This window comes from Alexandromys fortis, unplaced genomic scaffold (genome assembly GCF_014885135.2).
Source record: "Alexandromys fortis isolate MF-2015 unplaced genomic scaffold, M_Fortis_MF-2015_v1.1 scaffold_422, whole genome shotgun sequence".
Taxonomy (NCBI): Eukaryota; Metazoa; Chordata; class Mammalia; order Rodentia; family Cricetidae; genus Alexandromys; species Alexandromys fortis.
The window spans coordinates 261,006-285,555 of NW_026068291.1; the positions used below are offsets into that span (position 1 = coordinate 261,006).

Genomic DNA, 24,550 nt, shown 5'->3' on the forward strand with positions numbered 1-24,550 from the left:
AGACTGAAGGATGGCACATAGTTCAGGGCAGGCGTCTCTTGCCTTAATCTTGGCCTCAAAGGCTGAAAGACAAGGCAGGATGGGTAGTAGGCAGGGCTTGGAGAGGAACCAGCGCTGGCTCCACCCTTCCCACATCAGAGCCATGGGGAGCCTAGGTCCTGGTGGGCCACCCCAGGTGCAAGCACCCTACACTGTTCTGCTGCTTCCACTGGGGACAAGCCGCCAAGACCCAGGGGCTCCGAGCTTCTTCCTCTGGGTGAGTATTAGACCAGCGGGGTCTTAGGACATCCTCTCCCCTGATCGGCCCTCGATCTAGTTCCACTCAACTGAGGACCCACAAACTTTCCCTCTGTGTCCCCTTGCCATCCAGGTCCTCAGTGGCCAGTCTGAGCTCACACTTAGTGACCGGATAGCCATTTGGGAGTGTGGGCCATAGCTAGGGTCCTGCTGGGACTGAGAGTTTGGCTTCTGTTTGTTTAAGGCAGCTGCAGATGATGCAGGCTCTGGAGAGGGAACAAGACGCTCTGTGGCAGGGTCTGCAGCTGCTGGAGCAGGGCCAGGCCTGGTTCACAGACCACCTAAGGGAGGCACAGCAGAGGCAGCTGCATCTGGGGGCCCTCGGTGAGGTAGGAAGCAGCCTCCTAGGCATGGGCTGGGGGAGGGAGACCTAGTGGAGCCTGCTCTGGAAAGGAGAGGGTTAACAGGCAGGGATCATGAGGTGGAACAGCCCTGGGATGGCAGGATGGCACCCGTGTTCAGCCAGTGACATTGTTGTCTGCATTCCATTCAGAGGGGCTCCATTTGACCACAGAGTGGGGAGTGGCCTGCCTGCCTGTCACAGGGCAGGATGGACAGGGAGGAGCCATATGGAACAAGAATGGGGGGTGGGGAGCGTGATACTGTGCAGTCGGAAGCGAGCTGCAGTGTTAAGAGACTGGGTTTTCCCACCTGTCTGTGAGGGCTCTGGGACGAGGGAACGCAGACCAGAAGAGCAGCCTGTGGGAGGAAGTGGCAGGCGGGTCCCTTTCCATCACAGTCACCCTCCAACCCATCCAGGATTTTCTAATGAACTTAGACTCAGCGACTGACTCCCCACAGCTCACCCAGATTCAAGAGGTGAATGCTTGTTTGCACCGTCTGATTCGGGTGAGCCTCTTGTTTTTAACGTACAGACTTTGGGGAGGTGGGGGGCTTTTGGAGTCGCAAGGCTGGTTCCTGCCTGGCCCAGAGCCAGGAGGAAATGCCAAGGGACGAGAACTTGTGGTAGCAATGGACAGACTAAAGGTGTGACAGACCCTGGCCCACAGGGGAAGCAGGGACCAGTCTGGTTCTCTCTCCTGTAGGAGTTGTCACAGCAGCAAAAAGAACCGACCCAGTCCGAGGGAGAGGTGGCTCGGCGGGGGCAGAGGTGCCTGACCCGTGTGTGAATCCTCCCACGGGAGCCCTCCTTCAGCCTTAACCTAAACTAAGACATGGCCCGGCCCGGATAAGGTGAAAACTTCACCTACTAGGCCCTGCCCTGCCTCCTTCTGGAATAAACAGCAACTTTCAAAAAAAAAAAAAAAAAAGACTTTTGTGTGGCTTCTGTTCGGAGTAGGAAAAGCACCTCATGGGAATCTGTCACCATCTGTCCCTCGCACCTCAGCCCTGTTACAGGGGCTGCAGGTGTGGACCACCGTGCCAGCCGGCTCCTTTAAGAAAGAGAAGGGAGCCGGCGGTGGTGGTGCACACCTTTAATCCCAGTACTCAGGAGAGAGAGGCAGGTGTCTGAGTTTGAGGCCAGCCTGGTCTACAGCGCGAGTTCAGTGGCAGCCAGGGCAACACAGAGAAACCCTGTCTTGGGAAAAAAAAAAGAAGCAAAGGGACAAGTGTGCGCGTGTGGTAGAAGAAAGTCCCAAAGCAGTCAGGAGGGCAGGGCCCTGAGGCCATGTGACAGCCCACCTACAGGGCAGACTGGAAAGTCCCTGAGGGGCTGTCACCAGGACGAGCAGCCTAGCAGGAACAGCGCCCCTCCAAGTGTCCCCCACCAGGCTCTGCCGACCACTCCTCCCCCAGCTCTGCCCTGAGTCACCAAAGTGGAAGAGAGCAGGGTAGGGGTGGCTGGAGGCAGCACACGGCCAGCAGAGTGGGCAGGGGTCTCCAGCTGATCCTGCGGAGAGAGGGGGACATTACAGTATGCCCAGCTTTGGCAGCTAAGAGGGAAAGCAGAAGCAGCTTACCTGCGAGGCCTGGGCCAGCACCAGGAGCCGGAGGAAGGCATGGGTCGGGGGCCCTGGGCTGGCTCCTTGGCCCACTGCAGTCACAGTTACCATCACCACACTGTCAGGGGCTGCTGAATCCGGGACCTCCAGCCACAGGCGTCCCCAGGCGGACTCGTTCAGTCCCAGGCGAGCCCTGCAGAGAGAACAGAGGCTCCGGGGAGGGATACAGCCAAGGCTGGGGCCAAGAGGTTGGGCTTGGGATGAGCCCTTGCACCCTGGTCCCTACAGAACTGACTGGGTGGAGCCAGAACCCAAGCAAAGGTGGATGCGGGAGAATCTCACCTGGAGAGGTTGGAGGTGAGCGAGAAGCTAGGGTTGACAGACGTCCTAAGATCAAGATCCTGGGGGCCAGAGAAGCTGGCGACATGCAGGCTGAGAGAGACCTTGCTGCCAGGAGCCAGGGAACCTGGCGGGCCACTGAGCTGCAGGGAAGGGCGGGTTAAAGAGCTGGTTCTGGTCTCCCCAGCCCCGCCCGCCCATACTTCTCACCTCCAGGAGCACAGGAGCCACAGAGCAAGGCTGGGGGGCAGTCCTGCGCAGGTCCTGCCCGCCTCCATCCTGGCCAAGCAGCTCCAGGGAGAAGGGTGCAGAGCCAGACAGCAGTGTGGGTGGCAGCGAGGCAGCCAGGAGGCCTCGCTCAGGGGGTCCCACAGGCTCTAAGGGCACCCGGCACAGATGAGTGCCCTGGGGGACCCTTCGAAGGACAACATGGGAAAAGTGTGGCCGGCCGGCCTCAGGGCTCTGTCTAGAGACGAGCCCTGTCACTTCTACCAGTAGCTGGGTCTGGAGACCTGAGGTGGGAAGGAAAGACAGAGGTCACATTCGACTGGAGGAGGCGCAGGGAAAAGGGATGAAGTCTTGAACTGGACGGGGTCACGTGAAGTCCACTAGGCTGGAACAGCCCATTAGTGTTCTTTACTCATCAAACATGACGCAGACACATATGTATCCACTTCACATACACACGTGCGCACACACACGTGCGCACACCTGCACGCACACACACCCGCACGCATGCACACACCCGCACACCCACACCCCCCACCTGCACACACACCCACACACCCGCACGCATGCACACACACGCACACACCCGCACGCACATACACCCGCACGTGCACACACCTGCACGCACATACACCCGCACGCATGCACACACATGCACACACATGCACAACCACACCTGCACACACCCACACCCACGCATGCGCACACACACACACACACGCAGGGCAGGGAAAAGTCTATTACCTGCCACTGGCTGAGTCAGGGGGTAGAGGCCAGGGTGGGGTCCATCCTCCACAGGGATCCCGAAGTGAAAGAGGAAGTCCAGGGAGGTCTGGGCTGAGAAGGAGGCAGTCAGAGAGGACCATGGTCACTGTGGTCACCACATCCCTTCCCAGGAGCCTTCCCTCCTTACCTTGTACTCTCACCCGGGGCCTTCCCTCAGCTGCTACCTGGATCTCCCAAGACCCTGTCTGAGGGGGGTCAGTCATGGCCACTGTCCAAAAGTGTCCAAAGCGACGAGTGTGGCCCAGAGGACCTATGCCCTCCTCTGGACCCTGGGAAACCCCTGGATGGGGACGAGAGCCTGTCACACGAAAGGATCCTTACCCTGCTGTCCCCTTGCCCTCCACTCTCGACTCCTGTGCTTGAGCCCCACATGACGGTACCCGCGGGGCTCTTGATCCAGAAGCCACTGATGTCCCCGTGGACCCGGACGGTGACGTTCCGGAGGAGCCTGTCCACGGCAAACACACGAGTCTCCCCAGGGATGGAGACGGGAGGCTCCAGGGGAAGAGTCACCTGCAGATGAGGGCAGGACAGAGTCGAGAAGAAAGGAAAGCTCGGACTGAGGGGAAGGGTCCTCAGCAGGGCACCGGGCTTGGTGACACACTGGAGGCAGGGGTTCAGGTGAGGCCATCATTTCTTTCCCCTTCACAGATGATGAATGGCTGGATGTGGTGGCTCACACTTTTAATCCCACCACTCAGAAGGCAGAGGCAGGCGGATCTCTGTGAGTTCATGGCCAATCTGGTCTACACAGTGAGTTGCAGGCCAGGCCAGCCAGGACTACATAGACCTTACCTCAAAAACAAAAACTAAAGTTCTTGTTTCGGCCCTGGAGACCAAGGTAGAGGGCAGGAGGGCAGTTACGGACACAAAAGGCAAGATGGAGGGTTTAGAAGCCATGAATCTGGGGCAGCACACGACCACCATGACTGCCCGCCCCGACCTTCTACAGAAGAGGCACAGAGCATCCCAGACCTCAGATCTGAGCTAAGGACATGGACCCCCTTGGCCATGGTCACTCACCAGACCACCAGCCATGCTCTCCCCAACAATGGCTGCCACGTCCTGGATGTGCTGGTCTTTGGTGAAGATCACCTCTCCTCCCGACGCCAGTGCAACTGCTTCATACGGCTCAAACCGCGAAGGGGACAAGGCCTCCCGCCGCACTCGGCCCTGAGCCCTCGATGGGTCTTCAGTCACTAGGAACGTCACCTATGGCCAAATGATGACCCAAGGCTGGCCCAGTGTAGCGGGCACATGGTGCCTGTGCTGACAGCTAAGCACTCGGGAAACCAGGAGTGTTGAACACACGGAGCTGTCTCTGTGTACGTATGCCCACCTGGAAAGGGCGCGTGGGTGTAGTTAATGGTCCGGTGATCTGTGCTGCCTATAGGTCCAGGCCTCACCTGAATCCCCAGACCCTTCCTCCCTAGGCCTCTATCCGAGCTCTGTGTCTCAGGCAACAGAAGCCACCCTTCTGGAAGGCAGGACGTATGTACTTTGCAGGTTTATTATGATAATTGTTACCAGGAAACTTCTTTCCAAGGTTATACTGTCCTTAAATATGCCTAACGTGAACTGCCCAGGCTCAAACTCTAGAATTTGAACCAACACTGGCTCCCTTCTAGCCTCATGCAGTGGTTTCTCTGCCGGCCCCGGGACCTGTGAAGACCCCACAGCCCTTCCTTGAACAGTTCAGTACTGCTAAAGGCGTGGACCCCCACTCTGGAGTGGGTTAAAGATTCGGGGTGACCCTACATGAGACCGCGTGTTCCCATCTTCAGGCAGCTAAGGCTGCGCTCACCCTGCAGCGCCGCTCCCGACTCAGAGACTCCACCCTGTTGGTAAGAAAGGCATCCTTGGGGGAGGCGTCGGTGAAGACGAAGACGTCTGAGAGTGGAGGTGTGTGCAGCAGGGCTAGCTGAGGAAGGAACGGTAAACACGGTGGCAGGAGTGGGTGGAACCAGGGAGGGCAGAGCACAGGGGCCCTGGAAGGAAGCTGGGAGACAGGGGAGAACGGTTGCCCAGTTCCGGTTCCCCCTGGTGGCGGGGCCTGGAAGGGCAGCGTAAGAGGGAAGGGAGAGGGAGGGGCAGGAAGGGGGCCCGGACCTCCAAGGCAGACAGACACATCTCTGGCTCATCTCCGCCTCCCAAGGCCTGGATCTCGTTGAGTTTCTGCCAGAAGCTGACAGGGTCACTGGTTGTGAAGACAGGGCCGAACCCTGCGCAGGGGGAAGGAAGGTCAGATGAGTGGGGTGGGTAGAGACCACGGGAGGGAGCCGTGAACCTACCAATGTGGGTGCCACACCCAGGTCCTCTGCAAGAGGAGCAAGCGCTCCTAATGGCTGAACCCTCTCTCTAGCCCGCTTCTAAGATGTAATGAGAGAAAATAACAGTTCTCCCTTAGGAGGCTCACTGCGAGAACTGAATGAGCTGGGGAATTTGTTGTTTTTTAAATATTTATTTATTATGTATACAATATTCCGTGTGTCTGCCTGCAGGCCAGAAGAGGGCACCAGACCTCATTACAGATGGCTGTGAGACACCATGTGGTTGCTGGAAATTGAACTCAGGACCTCTGGAAGAGCAGGTAGTGCTCTTAACCTCTGAGCCATCTCTCCAGCCCGAGCTGGGGAATTTGGAAGCTAACAGTATTGATTCACGCATCCGTGAAGCATGTGGCAAGTCCCTACTCAACGTCAGGCACTCTGAGATGCATCAGATTCCAGCCTCCCCTGAAGGTATCTCAGTCCAGGACCCACCAGCTATGGCCCGTCTTAGATGGTAAGCAAGGAAGGACTAGCTGGCCAGCCCGAGGTGCCCCGAGGCTCACCGGCCCAGGCCAGGTGTTCTACTTGGTTGGGAGTAGACTAAGCATCCTGCCTCCCCACTGAGCAGACCCATCTTCATCCTGATCTCTATGGCAGCAGCCTGGAGAGACGGCCCAACAGGAAGAGTGCTCGCTGCTGCTGTGCAGACCAACACAAAGGCAAAACAGCCATCACATTTTATATTTATAAAACAGTTTATATTAAAAAAAAAACAACCAAAAGATGTATTAGCACAGGAACGTAAGGAAGCCTGCCTAAGCCGGCACTGGACTTGCGAAAGTGCTGCCATTTTAGAGACAGCGGAAGCAGCTACTCTCCTCCATGGACATGGAGGTACCAGTAGACACTCACCAAGACAACAGGTAGCACGGCCCTGGGGCCCACTTCCAGTCTCTGCCCTGGGCCTCCTCCCTCCATCCCTGCAGATCAACACTACCTGGGTCATGGAAGGGCACCAGGACATAGAAACTGGGCTCCATGGGGCCGCCTTGCCGCTGCTCCATGATGCGGCGCACCTGGATCTTGGCTGCGTTGATTTCCTCACCCATGCTGCCTGTGGTATCCAGGACAAAGCTCAGGCTGGAGGCTGGCGTGATGTCCAGCAGCCTGCGGTCCAAGTCGGAGGTACAGTGAAGCTCTGCGCCTTTACCCCCAGCACCCGGGCCCTCAGTTCCCTGGGAGCACTGACCCATCTCCAGCTGCCCACCCACCTGGAGAAACCCCCATCTCCCAGGCGGCTCCGCAGGAGGCTGAAGGCCTCGATGGAGGCTAGGAGGGCCACTTCTGCAGCCGGGAGGTGCAGCGTGTGGTGCGGGGAGAAGCGTGGAGATGTACTGTCCTTGTTGATGCCTCCCCGGGGGGGCTGGGAGCTGCTCTGGTCAAAATAGCCCCCGTGGCTACACTTCTCTGCGGAGAGAGATCAGGCACATAAGGGTTAAACGTCCACTGCTACTAAAAAACACAGGGTCCTGGCCTGGCCTTCTCACCCCTCAGCAAGGGAGCATCAGGAACAGTGACAATCTGTATAAATCAAGAGGGCTCAGGGTCTCTCTGCATCCAGACCCAGCACTGCCCAGGCAACAAAGAATGACGGGGGCTCCTCAGAGTCCTTTATCCACCCACCCTGACCCTATTCCCCCACCCTTTCCTAAGGAGACAAACTAGGGTCCTCTGTTAAAAACAAAGGAAGTGACTCTCCCCTCTTCCTTCTAGGGACCTTTCCCATCTGGTACCTGGAGGTTTGGGGGGATCCATTCCAAAGTAGCCAGAGGTGAGCAGTGAGGAGTCCAGCAGATTCCCAGGGCAGCTCAGCTCCTCACAGTCAGAGCAGGTGGGGTCCCCCACTGGGAACAGAAGGCAGGGCTGCCAGCCAAGCTCAGCCAGCTGCACTTTCTCCCTGGTTACCTAATGCCTTCCTCTCGCGGGGCTGGAAAGACAGGAGGGACCACAGGCACCTTGGCCGGGCTTTCTGCACTAGGATGTCTGAGATTGGAGCTGGTGGGTAGCAATCTTATAAGGGGGGTTCTGCTCTCTGTGAGCCAGACAGGCTATGGTCCCGCTGTGGACAGGAGCAGCTCCCAATGAGTGGGGAGCGTGAGGAGCTTAGAGATGGCTGCAGAGTGGAGCTGGCGTGGCTGGACAGAACAAGCTCACGGAAGACTGCATCCACAGCTGGTCCACGACCCTGGATGTTTCCCCTCTGTGATGCCGAGAAATCCACTCAACTGTTCTACCCACGAGCTGCACTAAGAAAACTCACTGTCCTTGCAGGGACAAAGCAACGTCACATCCTACGAGACCCCAGAAGGTGACAGTGATGGGTGCACTGAGGAGAGGGGCTGCCTGAGCCCCACTTCCACACAGGGTCACGGCCACACTGAGGAGAGGGGCTGCCTGAGCCCCACCTCCACACTGAGGAGAGGGGCTGCCTGAGCCCCACCTCCACACTGAGGAGAGGGGCTGCCTGAGCCCCACCTCCACACAGGGTCATGACCTTACCTTGTGCCAGGCTCCAGAGCTCCAGTCTTGGCCAGAGGAGGTGAGGGTGTGGTTGCTGCTTCCCCAGCTCCACCCAGTTGCTGTGGCTATAGAAATCCTGGCCCCCAGGACAGAGAGAAGGGGAAAGGCATGGATTTGATCTAGCCAGCATGAACACGCTGACCTGCAGCCTAGTGGGCATTCCCCCCTTACTCTTATTTACTGTCCCCCACTTCTGTTCTCATTGTCTTTCTCTCCTTTTCCCTCCTCTGTAGCCCCTCCTGCAGGACAATGGAAGTGCTGCCGCCACCCCACCCACCCAGAGTAGGGGAGGCAGGTTAAAAGGTGCCATGCGTCACCTGCAGGGCGTGAAGTGCAGCCCCTAGACGCTGGCGGGCCAACGTGTGCTCAAAGGCTCTGGCAGCCACCACGGTCTCCCGCAGAGCCCCCACCAGGAGCGTGCGCCCCTGGACCAGCCTTTCAGCATCAAAGTGCAGGTCAGGATTGTTCTTGGAAGCTGGCAGGAAGTCTTGGGCTGCATTGGCACGAGCCACCTCTCCCAAAGCACCTCTGAACCGCCGGGAAGGAGACCCAGGTCCAAAGTAGGCAGCAAAGATGTCATCGGCAAGGAGGGTCCGGCCCTAGCAAGAGTGGTGAGGGAAACAGACTCCAGAGAAGCCCCTTGCTTCTATCGCCGCCCGACAGCCTTAGCAACTGGCACTCCAGGCTGGGCAGGAACAGGATGGAGGGTGAAGAGCCCCACTAGGGAGCATCAGATCTGCACTGTTTTCTATGGAGCCCTGCCTGACCTGCCTGGCCAGCACTATGTAACGAACCCAGGTTGGCCTTAACCAGCAACTGTCCGCAATTGCTCGGATCACAGGTGTGAGCCACCACATCCAGCCAGGTATACTTTCCCAAGGCTGGAGGATTCTGGTGTTACAGAGGGGGAGAAGCGAGCAGGTAAAAGGTGGGCGAGCCTACCCTAACCAGGGCCTTGAGAAACCAGGAATGCCTACCTTGTAGTCCTCCAGCCGAAGGTGAGGCCGGCCTGGGGGTGGATGCTCCAGAAAGAGCTGGAGGGTGACATTGAGTGCAGCCTCCTCAGTCAGGTCTTGGTGAGTGAGAGAGCCAGGGGCAGCCAGGAGGCTCCAGATGTTGGGAAAGAAAGCAGATGTTGGGGACAACAGCAGCTGAAGCAGAAGCAGTATTGGGGGGCCTAGGTGGAACAGGGGCACCTCCACAGGGAGCATGGCTGAGTCATGGACCTAGGGAACAGAAGAACCTCAAGGGAGAAGCCACCCTCCCAGGGTAGGCCTTGCTGTCTCCATGGCACCTGCTGTCCACTTCCTGCTCTGCCTCCAGTGCCTCATCTACTCCAGCCTGGCTCCTGTACCCTCAACCTGCAACCCATGCAATCCAAAGGCCCATTAGGCCAATAGAGCACACACTGCCATCAGAGGGGCTCTTTTTCTACACCAGGCTGAGCCCCAGCCCTGCCCCATGAACAGGAAAGTCCCCTCAGGCCTCTCCTACCTGGTTGCTGAGTCTCCTGGGCAGCGCTGGCCTGGCGGTGGAGTCACAGGGCACTTAGGTCAGAGTTATAATTAACTGGCTCAGGAGAGTGGGAGAAAGGCCCTTAGCAAAGGGGTGAGGACAGGCAGCCCCAGGCCCTCTTCCTTCATGGCACCCAGGGGGACAAGATGCAGTGAGCTGGGGCGGTGCAGTGAGGTGAGCTGGGAGGGAGGAGCCAGCAGCAGAGCATGACTCAGGCCTGGCACTGTGCCAGGCACAGGCACAGACCCAGCCAGCCGCATCCTCTGCCCACCAGGACCCGGGCCTGGCTGCTAACCGGCAGCCTTACAGCCGCACACCCGCGCCCCTCCCGCCCTCACCACACACGACAAGAACAATTTTTGACAAAATATTTTATTGCTGCCATTCCTGTTGGTGGACCATGGGGGCTTTGAGAGTTGGTGTTGGGGGTCACAGCATCTTCTGGAACAGAGCAATGGCCTCATCCACCTTCCTGAGTTCCGCCTCTGTCTGTTGCAACTGGGGGTACAAAAGGGGTATGTGGTGAGGACCCATGCCCAAGGAGACCCAAACACCACAGACTACAGAGGAAGGGGCCCAAGCTGGTAAGAGAGGTGAGGCCTACAGGTCGGGGTGGTATGGTTGGCGGGCACCCCACACTTCCATTGTCCCTGCCTCTACACTCTTCCTGAGCAGCCAGCACCCAGTGAAGGGCGTCAGCTTACACGCCCTGCCTGGCCGCACCCTACCCTCTTCACTGTGAGGAGAAAAGGGGCTGAGGGTCAGCACTCAGCTGGAGCCAGTGCCGGGTCTTTGGAGACCCTGCACCAGGAGCCTAACTGTGTCAGCATGGCAGCTTAGAAGGGGCCGACGCTACACCTAAGACTCCTGACTGCCACGCAGGGTTCCAGGGTCTAGGCATCTGGGCTGGCTGAGAAACAGGGTGTGACAGAGGAAGCTGATGCAGGGGTGCCCCTACCACACACCTTCGCCTCGTCTGCCTCCTGGACCTCAAGGGGCACCTTGGCTGAGTAGCCAGAGGCAGCACGGCGCTCCTGCAGCCGCTGAGCCTGGCGCTGGACCTCACTTCGCTTGGCCTGCAGCTTGCCTAGCTCCCGGGCTGGGTCCACTAGGCCCTGCAGTTGCAGGTGGATGGAGCAGCGGTCTGACGCCACAGCCACAGCGCAGCCCTGTGGTGCAGGAGCCCCCAGGGCCAGGACAGCAACCACACCCGCACTGGCCAGCACCTGCACATAGCCCGACACCGCTGATGCCAAGGCGCCTGTGGCCTCGTCAGCTACTTCCAAGAAACCTGTCAAAGAGGGAAGGAAGTGAAGCCTGCTACAGCCCAACCCTGGGCTCCCGGGGGGCTGAAGAGGACAGTGGGACAAAGGGACACAAGGCCCGAGGCTCACAGTCAGGCCTGGTCCGGGTCAGGTTGTAATCGGCACGCAGGGAGCGCACAGCTCGGGTGATGCTCAGCGCCAGCTCAAGAGCAGCTTCGGCCTCAGGGTCCCTCCAGGAGCACTGCAGGCAGAGTGGGGTAAGAAGGCTGCTAGGCTGGGCTGCAGCACACCCTCCAGGCCACACCGCCTACCTCTGAGGGCTCTGGGTAGGGGGTGACACACAGGCTAGCGGGAGCTGCTGGTGTCCGCCGGGGCAGCCTCTGGAACAGCTCCTCCGTGACGAAGGGCATGAAGGGTGAGAGCAGCCGCAGGCCGACGTCAAGGCAGGTGTAGAGGGTCTGCCGGGCACATTCTGCTGCCGCCTCATCCACTCCATTCAGCACGGGTTTTAGGCATTCCTAGAGACAGGGAGGCAATGTTCAGGGTCAGGGCTACCTGGAGCCTTCACTGTGCCTCTGAGGACTGGAAGGCAACAGGTGGACTCAGTGTAAGAGCCAACACATGGCAAATTAATGCCAGAGCCACAGGACCAGAGCCCCGGCCCAGCTGCTCACCAAGTAGACGTCACAGAGCTCATAGAGCCAAAAGCTGTACTGGGCGGTGGTGATGGCCGGAAAATCGTAGGCCTGGAAACCTTCATTGCTGAGCCTCACGGCCTCGGTGAGTCGGCTGCGGATCCAGCGGTCCACCAGACTCTCATGCCCTTCAGGCTTGGGGGAAGAGGAACGTCAGCCAGGAGGCTACCACATGCCCAGATCCCTCCCGCAGCAGAGTCTGCATCCCTGACTTGTCCAATGTCTGGGGAGAAAGGATAGGCCTAGCCCCTCGGTGAGAGCCCCAGCGCCTGTCAATCATCAGCCTCTGTCTGTCCCCTGCCTACAAGGAGGATGGATCCTCAGGGTTTTGGTACAGCGGGGACTAAGCTTGACACTTGAGGACCAGGGGTGCAGCCTGTGTGGGTGCTATCTGCAATCCCAGCCAGAAGACCCTCACCTTGGAGGTCGGCAAGGGCACGAAACTCTTCCCCAGGCCACGCAGGGCAAACTTTGTAGCATTCCAGAGTTTGTTGCAGAAGTGGCGGTACCCCAGGATCCTATTTACATCCAGGTTGATATCTCGACCTAGGGGAGGGGCCAGTGTGACTCCACCCTGTCCTTCCCAGAGAGGTCCTCTAAAGGCCCAAGGTGAAGGAGACCATGGGTCTCAGGGAAGGAAACACAGGCAACTGAGGGAGGATGGGGACCATACCTTGGGATGTGTAGGCACAGAGTCCAAAGCGCAGGGCATCTGTACCACACTCGGGAATCCCTGCTGGGAAGTCGGCTTTCTACAGGGTGCAAACAGATGGTCAGCCCCGCTCACCTGCTGCAGCTCCACCCCCAGGGCATACCCCCATACCTGTCCTTCTTTGGCTTTCTCCACCTCAGTGGGGTCCAGGTTGCTGTTCAATAGTTGGTCATGGAGGCCCTAAGAGAGGAGATGGGCGCCGTTAGGTTTTTCTCTAGCCACAGCTGCATAGCCGTTCCTCGCTGACCCAGTGAGTGCCCCACCTGCAAAGAAACTCCATGGATGACATCCAGGGGGTCGATGACATTGCCAAGAGACTTGCTCATCTTCCTACCATGAGCATCACGCACGATTGCGTGGAGATAGACCTGGGGACACACAGTGCAGAGAAAATGAGGCCATGATCCTTCCAGTCTTGGCCCTCACCAGGGTCTGTCCCTAGTGGCCCTGCCCACTCAGTGCTTTAGTATCTGAGAAGTGCCCCTCCCCCAGGGAGAGGAACCCTCCCAGCTGTGGGCCAGACTGAGCAAAGCTAGTCCTAGCAGCAACCACACAGGAAGGCAGGTGAGGAGGCACAGGCGGGTGGGGGCTGGGGTGTCTTAGCGATCTCCACACCTCTCTGAAGGGCAGTCTGCCTGTGAGTTTCAGGCCGAGCATGACCATCCGGGCCACCCAGAAGAAGAGGATGTCATGGCCCGTCTCCAGCAGGGTCCCAGGGTAGAACACATTAAGGTCTTCTGACTGGGGAGATGAGGTGCGGAGGTGAGCCAAGCATTCCCTTACAAGGTCCCTCCCCCTCTTCACTCTAGGAACACACCTGATTGGGCCAACCAAGGATGGAAAAGGGAAAGAGACCAGAAGAGAACCAGGTGTCCAATACATCCTCATCTACAAAAAGTCAAAGATCAGAAGTTAGAGGGATTGGAAAATAGGGTCAGGATCCCAACTGTGCCCCCATCTTCCGTGTCCACTCCCTGCCTTGCTGAAGGCTGATCTTGTCAACGGACACGCCAAACTCGCGTGCTGCCTTCTCTCTGGCCTCTGCTTCCGTGCGTCCGCTCACCCAGTACCGTCCGTCAGGGTCCTAATACAGAGGGTGATTGATCATAAAAGGATCTGCTGTTTCGCCCAGACCCCTCTGCCAACCAAGGGCACAACCAACTCACAGCTACTCCAACATCTAAGCTACACCCTTTCCTCACCTCACCAGGGGGTACAGCCGGGTCGTGGACGGTGATAAAGTAGGCAGGGATTCGGTGGCCCCACCACAGCTGCCGAGAGATGCACCAGTCTCTACAAACAGCAAGCAGTGAGTCGGGGTGCTCAGCATGTGCCCCTCAGATGCAGTCCTCCCCACCCACGCAGGGGCCACACACACCGAATGTTGTCCATCCAAGAATGCCAAGTCCGCTGATGGGCCTCAGGCAGGATACGGAGGTCGCCCCGGGTCACGGCCGCACTGGCGGCCTGAGCCATCTCCCCACAGCGCACGTACCACTGTGGCCTTAGTAGAGGTTCTACCACATCCTTGGAGCGGCTGGAGGAGGGAGTGGGTTGTGGGGAGAAGGCAGGTACTAAGTGCCCAGAGAGCCCCATTATTTCCCATCTGCACCAGTCCCCGGTTCCCAGTCTCACTTGCAAAGCGGCACCACCATGGGGTTGTCCTTGACGCCACGGAACAGTCCCCGCTCCTTCAGTGCAGCCAGCACTGCCTTCCTAGCCTCAAACCTGGGCAGGCCCTAAACAGGAACGGCCTCATCACAGCAATGCCCTTCCACCTCCTCCCCAGCCCTCCACAGTCCAGACATCCTCACCAAGAAAGGCGGTGGCACATTGACAAGCGCCCCCTTTGAGTCCATGATGCTGATGGCCTCCAGCCCATGCCGCTGCCCAACCTCATAGTCGTTCTGGTCGTGGGCAGGGGTGATCTTCACGGCACCTGTTACACAGGAGTGCCAGTGTCCCACTGAAAGCTGGGGCTGCCTCCCGGACCACCCCGTACCCACTCCCTAATACACTTTCCTGCATCCAGCCCCAGTCCTGCCTATGGGAGTGAAGATAACTTTACATCTCTTCTCAACAGGCTAAGCCCCTGCTCACCTGTGCCAAACTCCATGTCCACAAAGTCATCGAAGACAACAGGGAGGCTCCGGGACAAGAACGGATGAATGACACTCTTTCCCTTTAGGTGCTGAACACGGAGGAAGACATGAGAAATGAAAGACGCAAGGCTGGGCACGGGACCCCCACCCAGGCAGAGCCCCCTATCCTGGGCTAGCACCCATCCCAGCTGCCGAGAGCTCCAATTTCAGGGCTGGGAAAGGTGCCCAGGGAGTAGCTCAGGCCCCCAGAGCCTGTCCCACGCGCTAGTCCCTGCCTACCTGGTACCGGGAGTCTTTGGGGTGCACGGCTACAGCCACATCTCCTAGCATTGTCTCAATCCGAGTTGTTGCCACCACCACTTCCTCGTCACTGTCTGGGGTGACAGGAGCTGGGTCTCAGTCCCTCCTCTGTTCCTGCCTTCCTCCCCCAGCCCACATCCTGATGTCCTTAGCTCCCACCTGAGCCTTGGACCTTGTAGGCAAAGGACACGAGGACCCCAAACTCCACCTTCTCCTTGTAGCCAGGCACAGAGAGCAGGGTGCGACCCGTCAGCTCCTTCTTATCCACCTGCGAGACGGATATTTAGAGAAGTGGCCCCGGGCCTGGGCTGGGGAGGACTAGAAAGGGAGACAGGCTGTGGGTAGAGGTGTACCTCAATGTCAGAAATGGCAGAATTGAGGGTGCAGGACCAGTTGACCAGGCGGGTGCTACGGTAGATGACACCTTCTTCATGGAGCCTAACGAAAGCCTCTGTCACAGCTACTGACAGTTTCTAGGGTAAAAGAAAGGAAGTCAGATTTGGTGTTTGGAGCCAAGGCAGACAGCCAAGATGGTGGGGTCCGCTAGAGCCCTACACCCCCGCACAGACCCCTGGGCAGAGCACCAGGGCAGGCTCTGAGAAGCCTAGCGATGGGACAGAAGGGAGCTTCCAGCTGGAGTCTGGGCAGAGACTGTGAGGGCCGTGATGAGGGCCAGGAGCTGGTGTTTAGAGCTGAGTCCTTGTTTGTGTCCTAACCTCCTGGCAGAGGGTAGCCCACCCAAGAAACACCCCTGCCCTGCCCCGAGGTTCTGCCTGCATACAGGGTCCATGGTGAAACAGGCTCGATCCCAGTCCAAGGAGCTGCCAAGTTTCTTCAACTGGTGGTAAATCCTGTCACCCTTCCTGAAAGTGGACAAGGATAAGCCTTAGGCCATCCGGTGGCCGATGGGGCAGTGAGGGAGTCACTCGTCCCTCTGAAATTGACCTGGGCCCTCCAGCCGCCCCAGTGGGAGGATCTGAGCTGCACTCAGGGTCCACAGAGAGGGGGCTGCCACGCCCAAGGGCTGCACTCACTCCTCCTTCCACTTCCAGACCTCCTGGAGAAAGGCCTCACGGCCCAGCTGGTGCCGGTTCACACCCCGCTCTCTCCACAGTTTCTTTTCCACCACCACCTGGGTGGCAATGCCTGCATGGTCACAGCCAGGGTTCCACAGGGTGGTCTCCCCACGCATACGGTGCCTGTGGGAGGCATGAGGGCCAGATGGTGAGCCAGGCTAGTACAGCATCACACCAAAGGTCTCAGGTTTCTGCCAAAGGGGTCCATGGATGCTGAAGAAAGAGGATGAACTGAGACCCCTCATTCTAAAGCAGCCAGGCAGGGAGAGGATTTAGAAGACCAGCAGAACAATCTAGAAAAAGAACAAAGAGAAGGCTTTCGCCCAGTCAGGCAGCTAAGCATAAGACATTCCCATCAATCAAGTGAGTTTCCACATAGGAACAAGGCCACAGACAGTAGTGAACCTTGTCCCCGCAGACCCAGGTAGACTGCTCACGGTCTTCCTCCTAGCCCCATGTTTGTAAGAGTTCACACACATTAGATGCCTGAGAGAGAAACAGATTGACAGGCAGTGACGCTCAGTGGTGCGGATAGGAGATGCGAACCTCCCCTGGGTACCTGACCCACAGAAATACCACCTGGCGGTGGTGCACACCCGTAATCCCAGAGCTCTTGAGGCAGAGGCAGGTGGATTCCTATGAGTTCCAGGCCAGTGAGAGCTATAAAGTGAGGCCTTGTTTAAAACAAACAAACAAACAAGGAGGCCAGAGAGATGGCTCAGTGGTTAAGAGCATTGCCTGCTCTTCCAAAGGTCTGGAGTTCAATTCCCAGCAACCACATGGTGGCTCACAACCATCTGTAATGAGGTCTGTCTGCATATTTTATTATGTATACGTAATAAAATAAATATTTTAAAAAATCTTAGAAAAACCCCACAACATTGGTGACCACACTAGTATAGCATTTCCTGACTAAAAACCACAGAAGTCAAACAAACAAAAACTATTAAAAAACAAGTCTTGGAAAGTAAAGAAGACACAGCACAGATAAGCATGCAGCTTTGGTAGGTGTGGCCTTTGTAAGAAGGTGGAAAAGCTTCGGCCAGGGCTTGGTGGCACACACCACCAATCTTAGCACTAAGAAGTCTCAAGAGAGGGATTAAGAGTTCAAAGCTGGCTTGGGCTACAAAGCAAGTTCCAGGCTACCCAGGACTGTATATACAGGAATACCTGTCTCAATGTTCCCACCCACAAAACAAGCTAGAGATACAGAAAGCATAGAAAAGCTAAATCAATAAAAAAAGACCCAGGGAGCCACTGGAAAGGGAACTGAAGAGTACTTACATACGACACCATAGTTATAGGCTTTATGTGCATGTACATGTTCACGTATACTGAGTCCCTGCGTACATGTGGGTGGATGTGTATGCATGTGAAGGCCGGAGGATGACCTCCGGTGTCAGCCTATCTTCCACCTTGGTCTCCAAGTTTCCAGCGATTCTCACAGTGCTTCTGGATCACGGACGCACATAGTGGCGCTCAGCTTTACAGAGGACCTGAGCCACAGCTCCCAGGCTCCCGCCACGCTCCATGGCTCCATGAAGTACAATGGAATGAATAGCACGTTCATGTCTACTCATCACGCTGCATTCAGATTTTCCCTGGGAAGGGGCTGCAGCAACCCACCCCATCCTCTTACAGGTAACCAAGAAGTGGTCCTGGTGTGTGCCATGGAAAGCGTTCACTTTCTCTCTGGTTTTCTGAGACAGCCCTGGATGTCCTGGGACTCACTTTTTAGACCAGGCTAACCTTGAATTCACAGAGATCCACTTGCCTCTGCCTCTGGAGCGTTGGGATTAAAGGCATGCACAGCCAATACCTTCCTCCTTACGTTAAGGGATGGATTTTATAGACATTAAGGTTTTTTTAAAGGGCGATGGTGGCAGAGCTTTATTCCTGGCACTCAGGAGGCAGAAGAAGGCAAAGCTCAAGGCCAGCCTGGTCTACAGAGCAAGTCCTAGGACAGCCAGGGCCACATAGGGAAACCCTGTTAAAGGGAAGAGAAAGTCAGGCATGGGAGGGCATTGGACCTTCTCCAAAGCAATATACCTCACCCTCTCTGAGGAGTGGATGGTGGTGTGGCAGGTAAATGGAGGGAACGGGAGGAGGAGAGGGCACTTGGACTGGTATGTGTAATGAAAAGGCAGAGATAGAGGCTAAGATAGATCTCTGAGTTTGACATAAGCCTGGTCTATATAAATCAAGCTTCAGAACAGACCTCAACACACACACACACACAAAAAAGCCTTTATAGATATTATTACCATTAAAAAATATATCTGGGTATGATGGTTCATGCATGTAATCCTTACACTTGTGAGCTGGGGGCAGAGGGATCATGAATTCAAGGCATCCTTGGCTACCTAACTCATTGAATCTGATGCCTCCCTGGGCTGCATAAAACCCTAAAGCATAAAATGAAAGAAGGAAAAAAAAAAAAAAAGGCTGGAGAGATGGTTCAGTGGACAGCACTGGCTGCTCATCTAGAGGACTCAGGCTCTCTCCCCAGCCCAGCCCAGCCCAGCCCAGCCCAGCCCAGCCCAGCCCAGCCCAGCCCAGCAGGGCAGCTTGCAACTGTCACTCCAGTCCCGGGATCAACACCATTCTCTGGCCTCACTGGGCCCTGCGCAAAGTGGTGCACAGCCATATGCAGGAACTCACCGTCCACATACAATGGAAAAGAAAAACAAACCAAGAGCAATGTACTGCATGCACGGTAGTTCCAGCGCTGAGGACAGTAGGAAGGATCACTAACCCAGGAGCTACAGGCTAGCCCAGCCAACAGAGCGACCTCAACTCAAGAAAGCGCAGGCTGGACACAGAGAATGTGGGTTCAAATCCCAGCACCCAGATGGCAGCTCTCAACTCTAACTCCAGGTCCAGGGTATTCATTGCCCTCTTTTGGCCCTGCAGGCACCAAACACGTAGGTGCTGCACAGACACGTCAGGGAAATACCACCACATATTTTATACAAATTTACAGATCTAAATTAAAAAGAAAAAAATGACATCAGTCTGCATATAAGAAAGACTGACCTTGAACTGCCCTGATCCTGTCGGCCTTGCCTCATACCTGGCTGCCTGTTTTTTTTTTTTTTTTTTAAATTTAGCAATTTCTACTTTATGCGTGAGTGTTCTGCCTACACGCACGTGTAGCAGGTGCACGCCTGCAGAGGCATCAGCTCTGGAAAGGTGAGTTAGGGACGGTCGTCATAGGTTCCAATCCTATATGGAACGCCACAAAAGCAGCCAGTGGTCTCAACTGCGGAGCCTCTCCAACTCTGAGTAACAATTTTTACTGGTTAGAGTTAAATCTTTTGTTTAAAAAAATAAAAAAGCAAGGAAGAGGGTCTGGGGTGAGGCTAGGTGGTTCAGAGGACCAGAGCTCAGTTCCCAGCACAGCGGGTGGCTCACAAACACCCAACTGCAGCTCCAGGGAACTGACACCCTGGGCCTCCGTCAGCATCCACAGTCTCCTGGACAGACCACACAGACGCACACACACAACTAAAATAAGAATTCACGTAGAATAACAACTGCCTCCCTTCTAGCACTCCAGAGGCCAGTGAAGATGAATCTGAGTTCAAGGCCAGCCTGGTCCAGAGTGATTTCCAGGACAGCAGGGCTAGGCCAACAGAGTGAGACCCTGTCTCGGAAAACACCAAAAACGATCGAAAGCAAACCAAAACCTAGATGTCAGCACCAGAGGAACCAGTGTGTGCTTGAAGAGCACTAATGTCTACAGCTCCATGTAGACAGTTTACAGCTGGGAGACCTGTCACTAAATGGGACTCCATTCCAGGAAGGAGGTCTGGGCGGAAAGACCAAGATGTGTGCTTCAGTAAAAGTCTGCTCGCGCCTCCTGTAGAATGCACAGGCCTGCCACTGAACACCAGTGGTGCCCTTCTGTGGGAGACTGCATGCTTAGCTATCCGAGCCACTGGCACAGGCCCACCCCCAGCATTCAGTGACACTTGTAACAATGCTTCTCAGGAGACACAGGGAGGGAGAGAAGGAACCTGTGGATGTCAGGTGCACAGAGGCATCACCTGACTAGCAGAGCCACAAAGCCCCATCTGAGGGGCCAAACAAGCCGACATGGCAGTAGGTCTAGTCAGGGGAAAGAAAGGAGCCACACAGGGCAGAGGCCCCAGGTAGGTGCAGACTGCAGGAGCTCACCATCGAGTCAGGCAGTCCTGGATGGCGTTGGTGAGTGCGTGGCCCAGGTGCAGAGAGCCTGTCACGTTGGGGGGTGGGATGCACATCATGAAGACCCCTCGGGGATTTGGTGCTGACACGCTAGGACGCTGGTGGCAGAAAAGGAGGGGCATAAAATAAAGCACATGGCATCTTTATGGGACCCCTCCTCAGGCAATGGGTCCTAACACCCTGCCCTTCACCTCCATCCCCTCTGGGCCTGGGCAGCAGTAACCCACTCACCCCATACTCTGGCTTGAAGAAGCCCTGGCGCTCCCACCAAGGGTACCAGGCAGCCTCCACATACTGAGGGCTGTAGGAGTCGGGCATGGTGCCACTTACATCTGGGAGAAAAGAGAAGAGGGCTTAGTGAAGCTGGAGAGGTTCAAGTTAGGATAGGAGGAACAGGCCATAGGACAGGCATAGTGCAGCTGTTCTGCGAGCCTCACTAAGCAGGGCAGAGGCCAAGAAAAACCAAAGAGAACACGGAAAGCAGCAGCCGGGTGGAGTTCCTTCCCTAGCCAGTACCTTTCTTTTCCCCGGGTTGGGTAGGGAGGTCATAGGTAATGACCCCAGGGTCCTTTTTCTCCTTCTTCTCTGGTTTTGGTTTCTTCTGTTCAGAAGGAAGAAGATGCAAACATCAGCCCTCAGCAAGGCTTCCACCTACCTCCAGCCCTATCCTTTGCCTCCTACCTCCCCTGGTGGGGGCTGCTGCTGGGCCTTCTGCTTCTGCTGGAATTTCTCTAGCTTATCCCGTTTCTTTGCTTCTTTCTTGAGCTGAGCAGCTGTTTTTGGGGGTGCAGTGACTTCAAGACCTGGGGAGACACAGAAATCCAGACTCAAGGCTGCTGGGCTCCTCTATGAGCAGCGCTAGTCTAAGAAGGGCAATTTCTATGGTGCCAGGGCTCAAGCCTCTTATCTCCCACCATCCCCTCCCACAGGCCCCCACCCTAAAGGCTCAAGCATTTCTAAGATAAAAAGCAAGTTACAATAGAGTGCTTGCTCCAGAGGGGCCTTCTGTCCCTCCCTCTGCCATCTCCTGTCCTCCTCACCTGGCTGTTGAGGGACAGACCTGGCCCCAGAGTACAGGACCACTTCTCCCAGCACAGCCCGGAATTCCGGTTGCCGGACACAAGTGTTAAACCAGCGAGTCACATTACCCCAGATCCGGCGGACAGCGGGGTCCAGAACCTGAGAGGAAAACAACAAAAGACGGACACAAGTGTTAAACCAGCGAGTCACATTACCCCAGATCCGGCGGACAGCGGGGTCCAGAACCTGAGAGGGAAACAACAAAAGACAATTCTGTAAAGTCACCCTGCAGTCAAGTCTAGGGGACACACACCTGTCCCTCCCACAGCCCCAGTGACTCACGTATCGGAAGGGCAGCAGTAAGGCTGTCACGGCAGCCAAGTCTGCCAGAGTGGGCGCATCCCCGGCCAGGTAGGTATGCAGCCGAAGCCAGTCCTCCAAGGGGCTCAAGGCCTTGCCCAGGGCACCCAGGGCAGCCTAGCAGGACAGGAAAAGGAGAAGACAAGGCTTGCATGCTTCTATCCCAGAGATCCTCAACTTTCCTAATGACCCCAACCAGAAAATGATTTCCACTGCTACTTTAACTGTGGTTTCGCTACTGTTGTAAATTGTAAACACCTGTGTTTTCCAGTGGTCTTGGGCACTGAAAGGGTTGTTTGACCACCCCCAGGAGTTATGGGTTGAGAGCCATTCAGTCTCCCTACTCCCACGATCACCAACTCTCAGGCGAATTCATTCCTCATCCAAACGGTCATCATAAAAATATAATTGTTAGGTGTGGTGCTGCTTGCCTTTAGTCCTAGTTCTCGGGAGGCAAAGGCAGGGGGATCTCTCAAGTTTAAAGTCTGTCTACAAAGTTAACACCCTGTCTCTAACAACAAAGCTCTGTCTGACTGGGAGTGCAGGTAGAGTGTTTGGCATGTAGGAGGCCCTAGGTGTGAGCTCCACCCACAAAAAAATATATTATAGGACCAGAGACGGATGACGTGGATGTTGGTCTTATGGAGACCCCAGTTTGATTACTGTCACCCATATGGTACTAATGCACACACACATACAAGCATTTGTGTGTGCGCGCGTGTTCAGTGGAACCCATCCAGCACTAAAGTTAAAGGATTATATGAAGCAGCAGTCACTGTCAGGTCTGGGGCATCAACAAGTGCGTCCTACAGAGCAGATATAGCTACCCTGCAGGGAAGGGGCTCTGTATTAACCATCAGGAAGAAGCACGGCAGGGGCATGCTATTCACCCACCATGCGCCAGCAGGAGCGGAGCTCTCTGTTAAGGCACTCGTCTACCCTGGAAGGGCTCACAGAAACAATCTGCAGGTACCTGTCCTCTCCCATCTCCCCTCAGCAGCCACCATTTCTCCCTCACAGCGGCTGGCATCTCTCTGGCTGTCAACCTTTCACTCCCGGGCTAGAACGGGTCAACCCCACACAGCCTCCTTAGTGTCATTTGGGAAGACGGGACCTCTACTGAGAAGGCGTCCCCGCCAGACTGGCCTGTAGGAAGTCTGTGGGGCATTTTCTTAGTTAACGATTATTTGGGGCCAGTCCATTGCAGGTGACGCCACCCTGGGAAAGCAGGCTAAACAGTGTCCCTCCACGGCTTCAGCTTCAGCCTCCAGTTCCCGGCCTGTGCAACCTGAGAACTACACACCGAAATAAGTCCTTTCCTCCCCGAGTTGCTTTCGGTCGTATCGTTTTATGACGGCAACTGAAACCCAAGGGCCCTAGGAAACTTTAAGATGCCTGGTACGGCGAGTGCGCTTCAAGCCATTCCGCCAGGGTTCCAGAGCGAGGCCAGGTTTAAACACACACACTTCCCCAGCAATTCGGCAAACGCTGCAAACACGCTGCCAGGCACCGGGGGGGTGGGGGGGGAGGATTACATCATCCTGCATTCTTAGACAGAAACCAAGGCTAAAGTACTCGAAGAGTTGCCGAAGTCACCACGGAGATTCGATCACTACTTCCGCACCTGACACCCTCTCTGAGGATCCTCAGCAATCGCCCTTTTCTGAGAATCCCTCCTCCCTCCTCACCTGGGAATCCTGCCCCGGACTCCGGAGTCCCAGCGCGGGCAGCGTCGCCCCGCAGGCCGCCGGCACGAGCTCGGTGTCGGCGTAGCTGACCCACTGCTGGACGAGGACGGCCGCCCGGCTGCCCCCGGGACCCCCCAGGCCTGCCGGCCACAGCAGCTGCGCCACAGCCGGGGCGCCCCACACCCAGAGCCCACCGGGTCCCTGCTCCAGGGCGGGCAGGCGAGGCGGCGGCAGCGGAGTCCGGCTGCTCGGGGGAGGCTGCAGGCAGATGCGGGGGTGCGGGCCTCCCCACCCGGGGCCGTCGCCGGCTTCCCCGTAGCGGGCGGCGATGAGGGCGCGGAGGCTGGGGAAGGCGTCGGGGTGAGGGGAGACGTAGAGAATGGACATGGTCGTGCAGGGGGCCGGTGCCGAGGACAAACCGGGCAGGGAGCCCTAAGCACGTGCGGCGAGGCCCGGCTGGGTGGCGGAGAGCGGCGCCCGGAGGAGGGGGCGGGGCCCTGTCGCCCGCCCGGGGCTGGGAGAGGCGGGTAGCGGACTCAAGGCGGCAGTCACTCCGGGCCGGCGGTTCTCCTCAGCCGGCCACGGCCACAGCCCCCCAGGGCGGCCAGGGTGGAGGCGGCGGGTGGCGGAGGCAGCTCTCCCGCTGTGGGAGAGCGCGGCCGGGTGAGCGGGACCCACGTGTCCCCCTTTGTGACAGCGCGCGTTTCCGGGCCCGGGTCCTCGCGGGGCGGCCGGGCCCCGCCTGTGCGTGCGCGGTCCCGAGAGCCGGGCCTCCGTGTGCAGCCCGAGCCGAGGGACAGCGCGAGCGGCAAGCGTCACGTGCGTGACGGGGGAGCGTGTCCGCGGGGACGAGTCTGTCCGGTCAGGGTCCGCCGCGGTACCCCGGGCTCCTCGGTCAGGCGCCGCCGCGGGCACCCCTGGGTCCTCGGGTCAGGCGCGGCCGCGGGCACCCCGGGGTCTTCGGGTCAGGCTCCTTCGCGGCACCCGGGGTCCTCGGTCAGGCGCCGCCGCGGGCACCCCGGGTCCTGGGTCAGACTCCGCGGCACCCGGGGTCCTCGGATCGGCGTGCCGGGCTGATCCCAGCCACCGCCTCTTGCAGGACGCCTGAGCCTGCGGCTGCTGTCAGCCGGCGCCGTAGGACGTCAAGTTCAGGACGCGTCGTGCGGCCCGCACCGCTTGTTTACATCTTCTGCTCCCAGAAAGT

At 57.3% G+C, this 24,550-nt stretch overlaps 3 protein-coding genes across 9 annotated transcripts; 1 reads left to right on the forward strand and 2 right to left on the reverse strand.

Annotated features, from left to right (window-relative positions):
- Positions 1-10: 10 nt before the first annotated feature.
- Positions 11-1,491, forward strand: Sapcd1 (suppressor APC domain containing 1). Of its 4 annotated transcripts, none has more exons than XM_050132381.1 (4): positions 11-256; positions 486-626; positions 1,057-1,146; positions 1,344-1,491. In XM_050132381.1, the coding sequence occupies exons 1-4, from the start codon at positions 11-13 to the stop codon at positions 1,425-1,427; spliced, it is 561 nt and encodes a 186-aa protein (XP_049988338.1). In that variant the 3' UTR covers positions 1,428-1,491. The 4 variants fall into 4 exon arrangements, with proteins under 4 accessions (XP_049988338.1, XP_049988340.1, XP_049988336.1 ...); XM_050132383.1 differs by having other exon boundaries at positions 1,099-1,146; XM_050132379.1 differs by lacking the exon at positions 1,344-1,491 and having other exon boundaries at positions 1,057-1,291.
- A 484-nt stretch (positions 1,492-1,975) lies between these two features.
- On the reverse strand, positions 1,976-10,144 carry Vwa7 (von Willebrand factor A domain containing 7). 4 transcript variants are annotated; one of them, XM_050132360.1, is made up of 17 exons: positions 9,899-10,144; positions 9,382-9,630; positions 8,722-9,003; positions 8,384-8,480; positions 7,618-7,728; positions 7,096-7,291; positions 6,822-6,991; positions 5,664-5,776; positions 5,359-5,475; positions 4,578-4,766; positions 3,935-4,067; positions 3,682-3,834; positions 3,513-3,605; positions 2,751-3,052; positions 2,544-2,683; positions 2,220-2,394; positions 1,976-2,149 (listed from the first exon to the last, which is right to left on the reverse strand). In XM_050132360.1, exons 2-17 carry the CDS (start codon positions 9,613-9,615, stop codon positions 1,976-1,978), a joined length of 2,679 nt encoding a protein of 892 aa, XP_049988317.1. In that variant the 5' UTR covers positions 9,616-9,630; positions 9,899-10,144. The 4 variants fall into 4 exon arrangements, with proteins under 4 accessions (XP_049988317.1, XP_049988315.1, XP_049988318.1 ...); XM_050132358.1 differs by having other exon boundaries at positions 3,682-3,852; XM_050132361.1 differs by lacking the exon at positions 3,682-3,834.
- A 131-nt stretch (positions 10,145-10,275) lies between these two features.
- On the reverse strand, positions 10,276-24,263 carry Vars1 (valyl-tRNA synthetase 1). Its single transcript, XM_050132357.1, has 29 exons — positions 23,347-24,263; positions 21,641-21,775; positions 21,319-21,457; positions 20,960-21,081; positions 20,795-20,879; positions 20,510-20,610; positions 20,249-20,376; positions 16,028-16,192; positions 15,775-15,856; positions 15,347-15,466; positions 15,153-15,261; positions 14,973-15,067; positions 14,692-14,782; positions 14,406-14,530; positions 14,227-14,330; positions 13,970-14,128; positions 13,794-13,884; positions 13,570-13,675; positions 13,409-13,479; positions 13,207-13,332; positions 12,855-12,959; positions 12,703-12,771; positions 12,553-12,631; positions 12,298-12,425; positions 11,859-12,014; positions 11,496-11,702; positions 11,314-11,425; positions 10,885-11,210; positions 10,276-10,417 (listed from the first exon to the last, which is right to left on the reverse strand). The coding sequence occupies exons 1-29, from the start codon at positions 23,731-23,733 to the stop codon at positions 10,349-10,351; spliced, it is 3,792 nt and encodes a 1,263-aa protein (XP_049988314.1). The 5' UTR covers positions 23,734-24,263; the 3' UTR covers positions 10,276-10,348.
- Between the last annotated feature and the right edge of the window lie 287 nt (positions 24,264-24,550).

Excerpts from the sequence above, each read along its gene's own strand:
- Sapcd1 (XM_050132379.1), top strand. The coding sequence starts at position 11 with ATGGCACATAGTTCAGGGCAGGCGTCTCTTGCCTTAATCTTGGCCTCA. Across the intron at positions 257-485 it reads CTCCGAGCTTCTTCCTCTGG|CTGCAGATGATGCAGGCTCT; the intron begins GTGAGTATTAGA and ends TGTTTAAGGCAG. Across the intron at positions 627-1,056 it reads ATCTGGGGGCCCTCGGTGAG|GATTTTCTAATGAACTTAGA; the intron begins GTAGGAAGCAGC and ends CAACCCATCCAG.
- Vwa7 (XM_050132358.1), bottom strand. The coding sequence starts at position 9,615 with ATGCTCCCTGTGGAGGTGCCCCTGTTCCACCTAGGCCCCCCAATACTG. Across the intron at positions 5,777-6,821 it reads GGTGCCCTTCCATGACCCAG|GGTTCGGCCCTGTCTTCACA; the intron begins GTAGTGTTGATC and ends CCCCCTGCGCAG. Across the intron at positions 3,053-3,512 it reads CCTGACTCAGCCAGTGGCAG|GTCTCCAGACCCAGCTACTG; the intron begins GTAATAGACTTT and ends TTCCCACCTCAG.
- Vars1 (XM_050132357.1), bottom strand. The coding sequence starts at position 23,733 with ATGTCCATTCTCTACGTCTCCCCTCACCCCGACGCCTTCCCCAGCCTC. Across the intron at positions 21,082-21,318 it reads GTCTGTCCCTCAACAGCCAG|GTCTTGAAGTCACTGCACCC; the intron begins GTGAGGAGGACA and ends GTGTCTCCCCAG. Across the intron at positions 12,426-12,552 it reads CTGTGCCTACACATCCCAAG|GTCGAGATATCAACCTGGAT; the intron begins GTATGGTCCCCA and ends CCCCTCCCCTAG.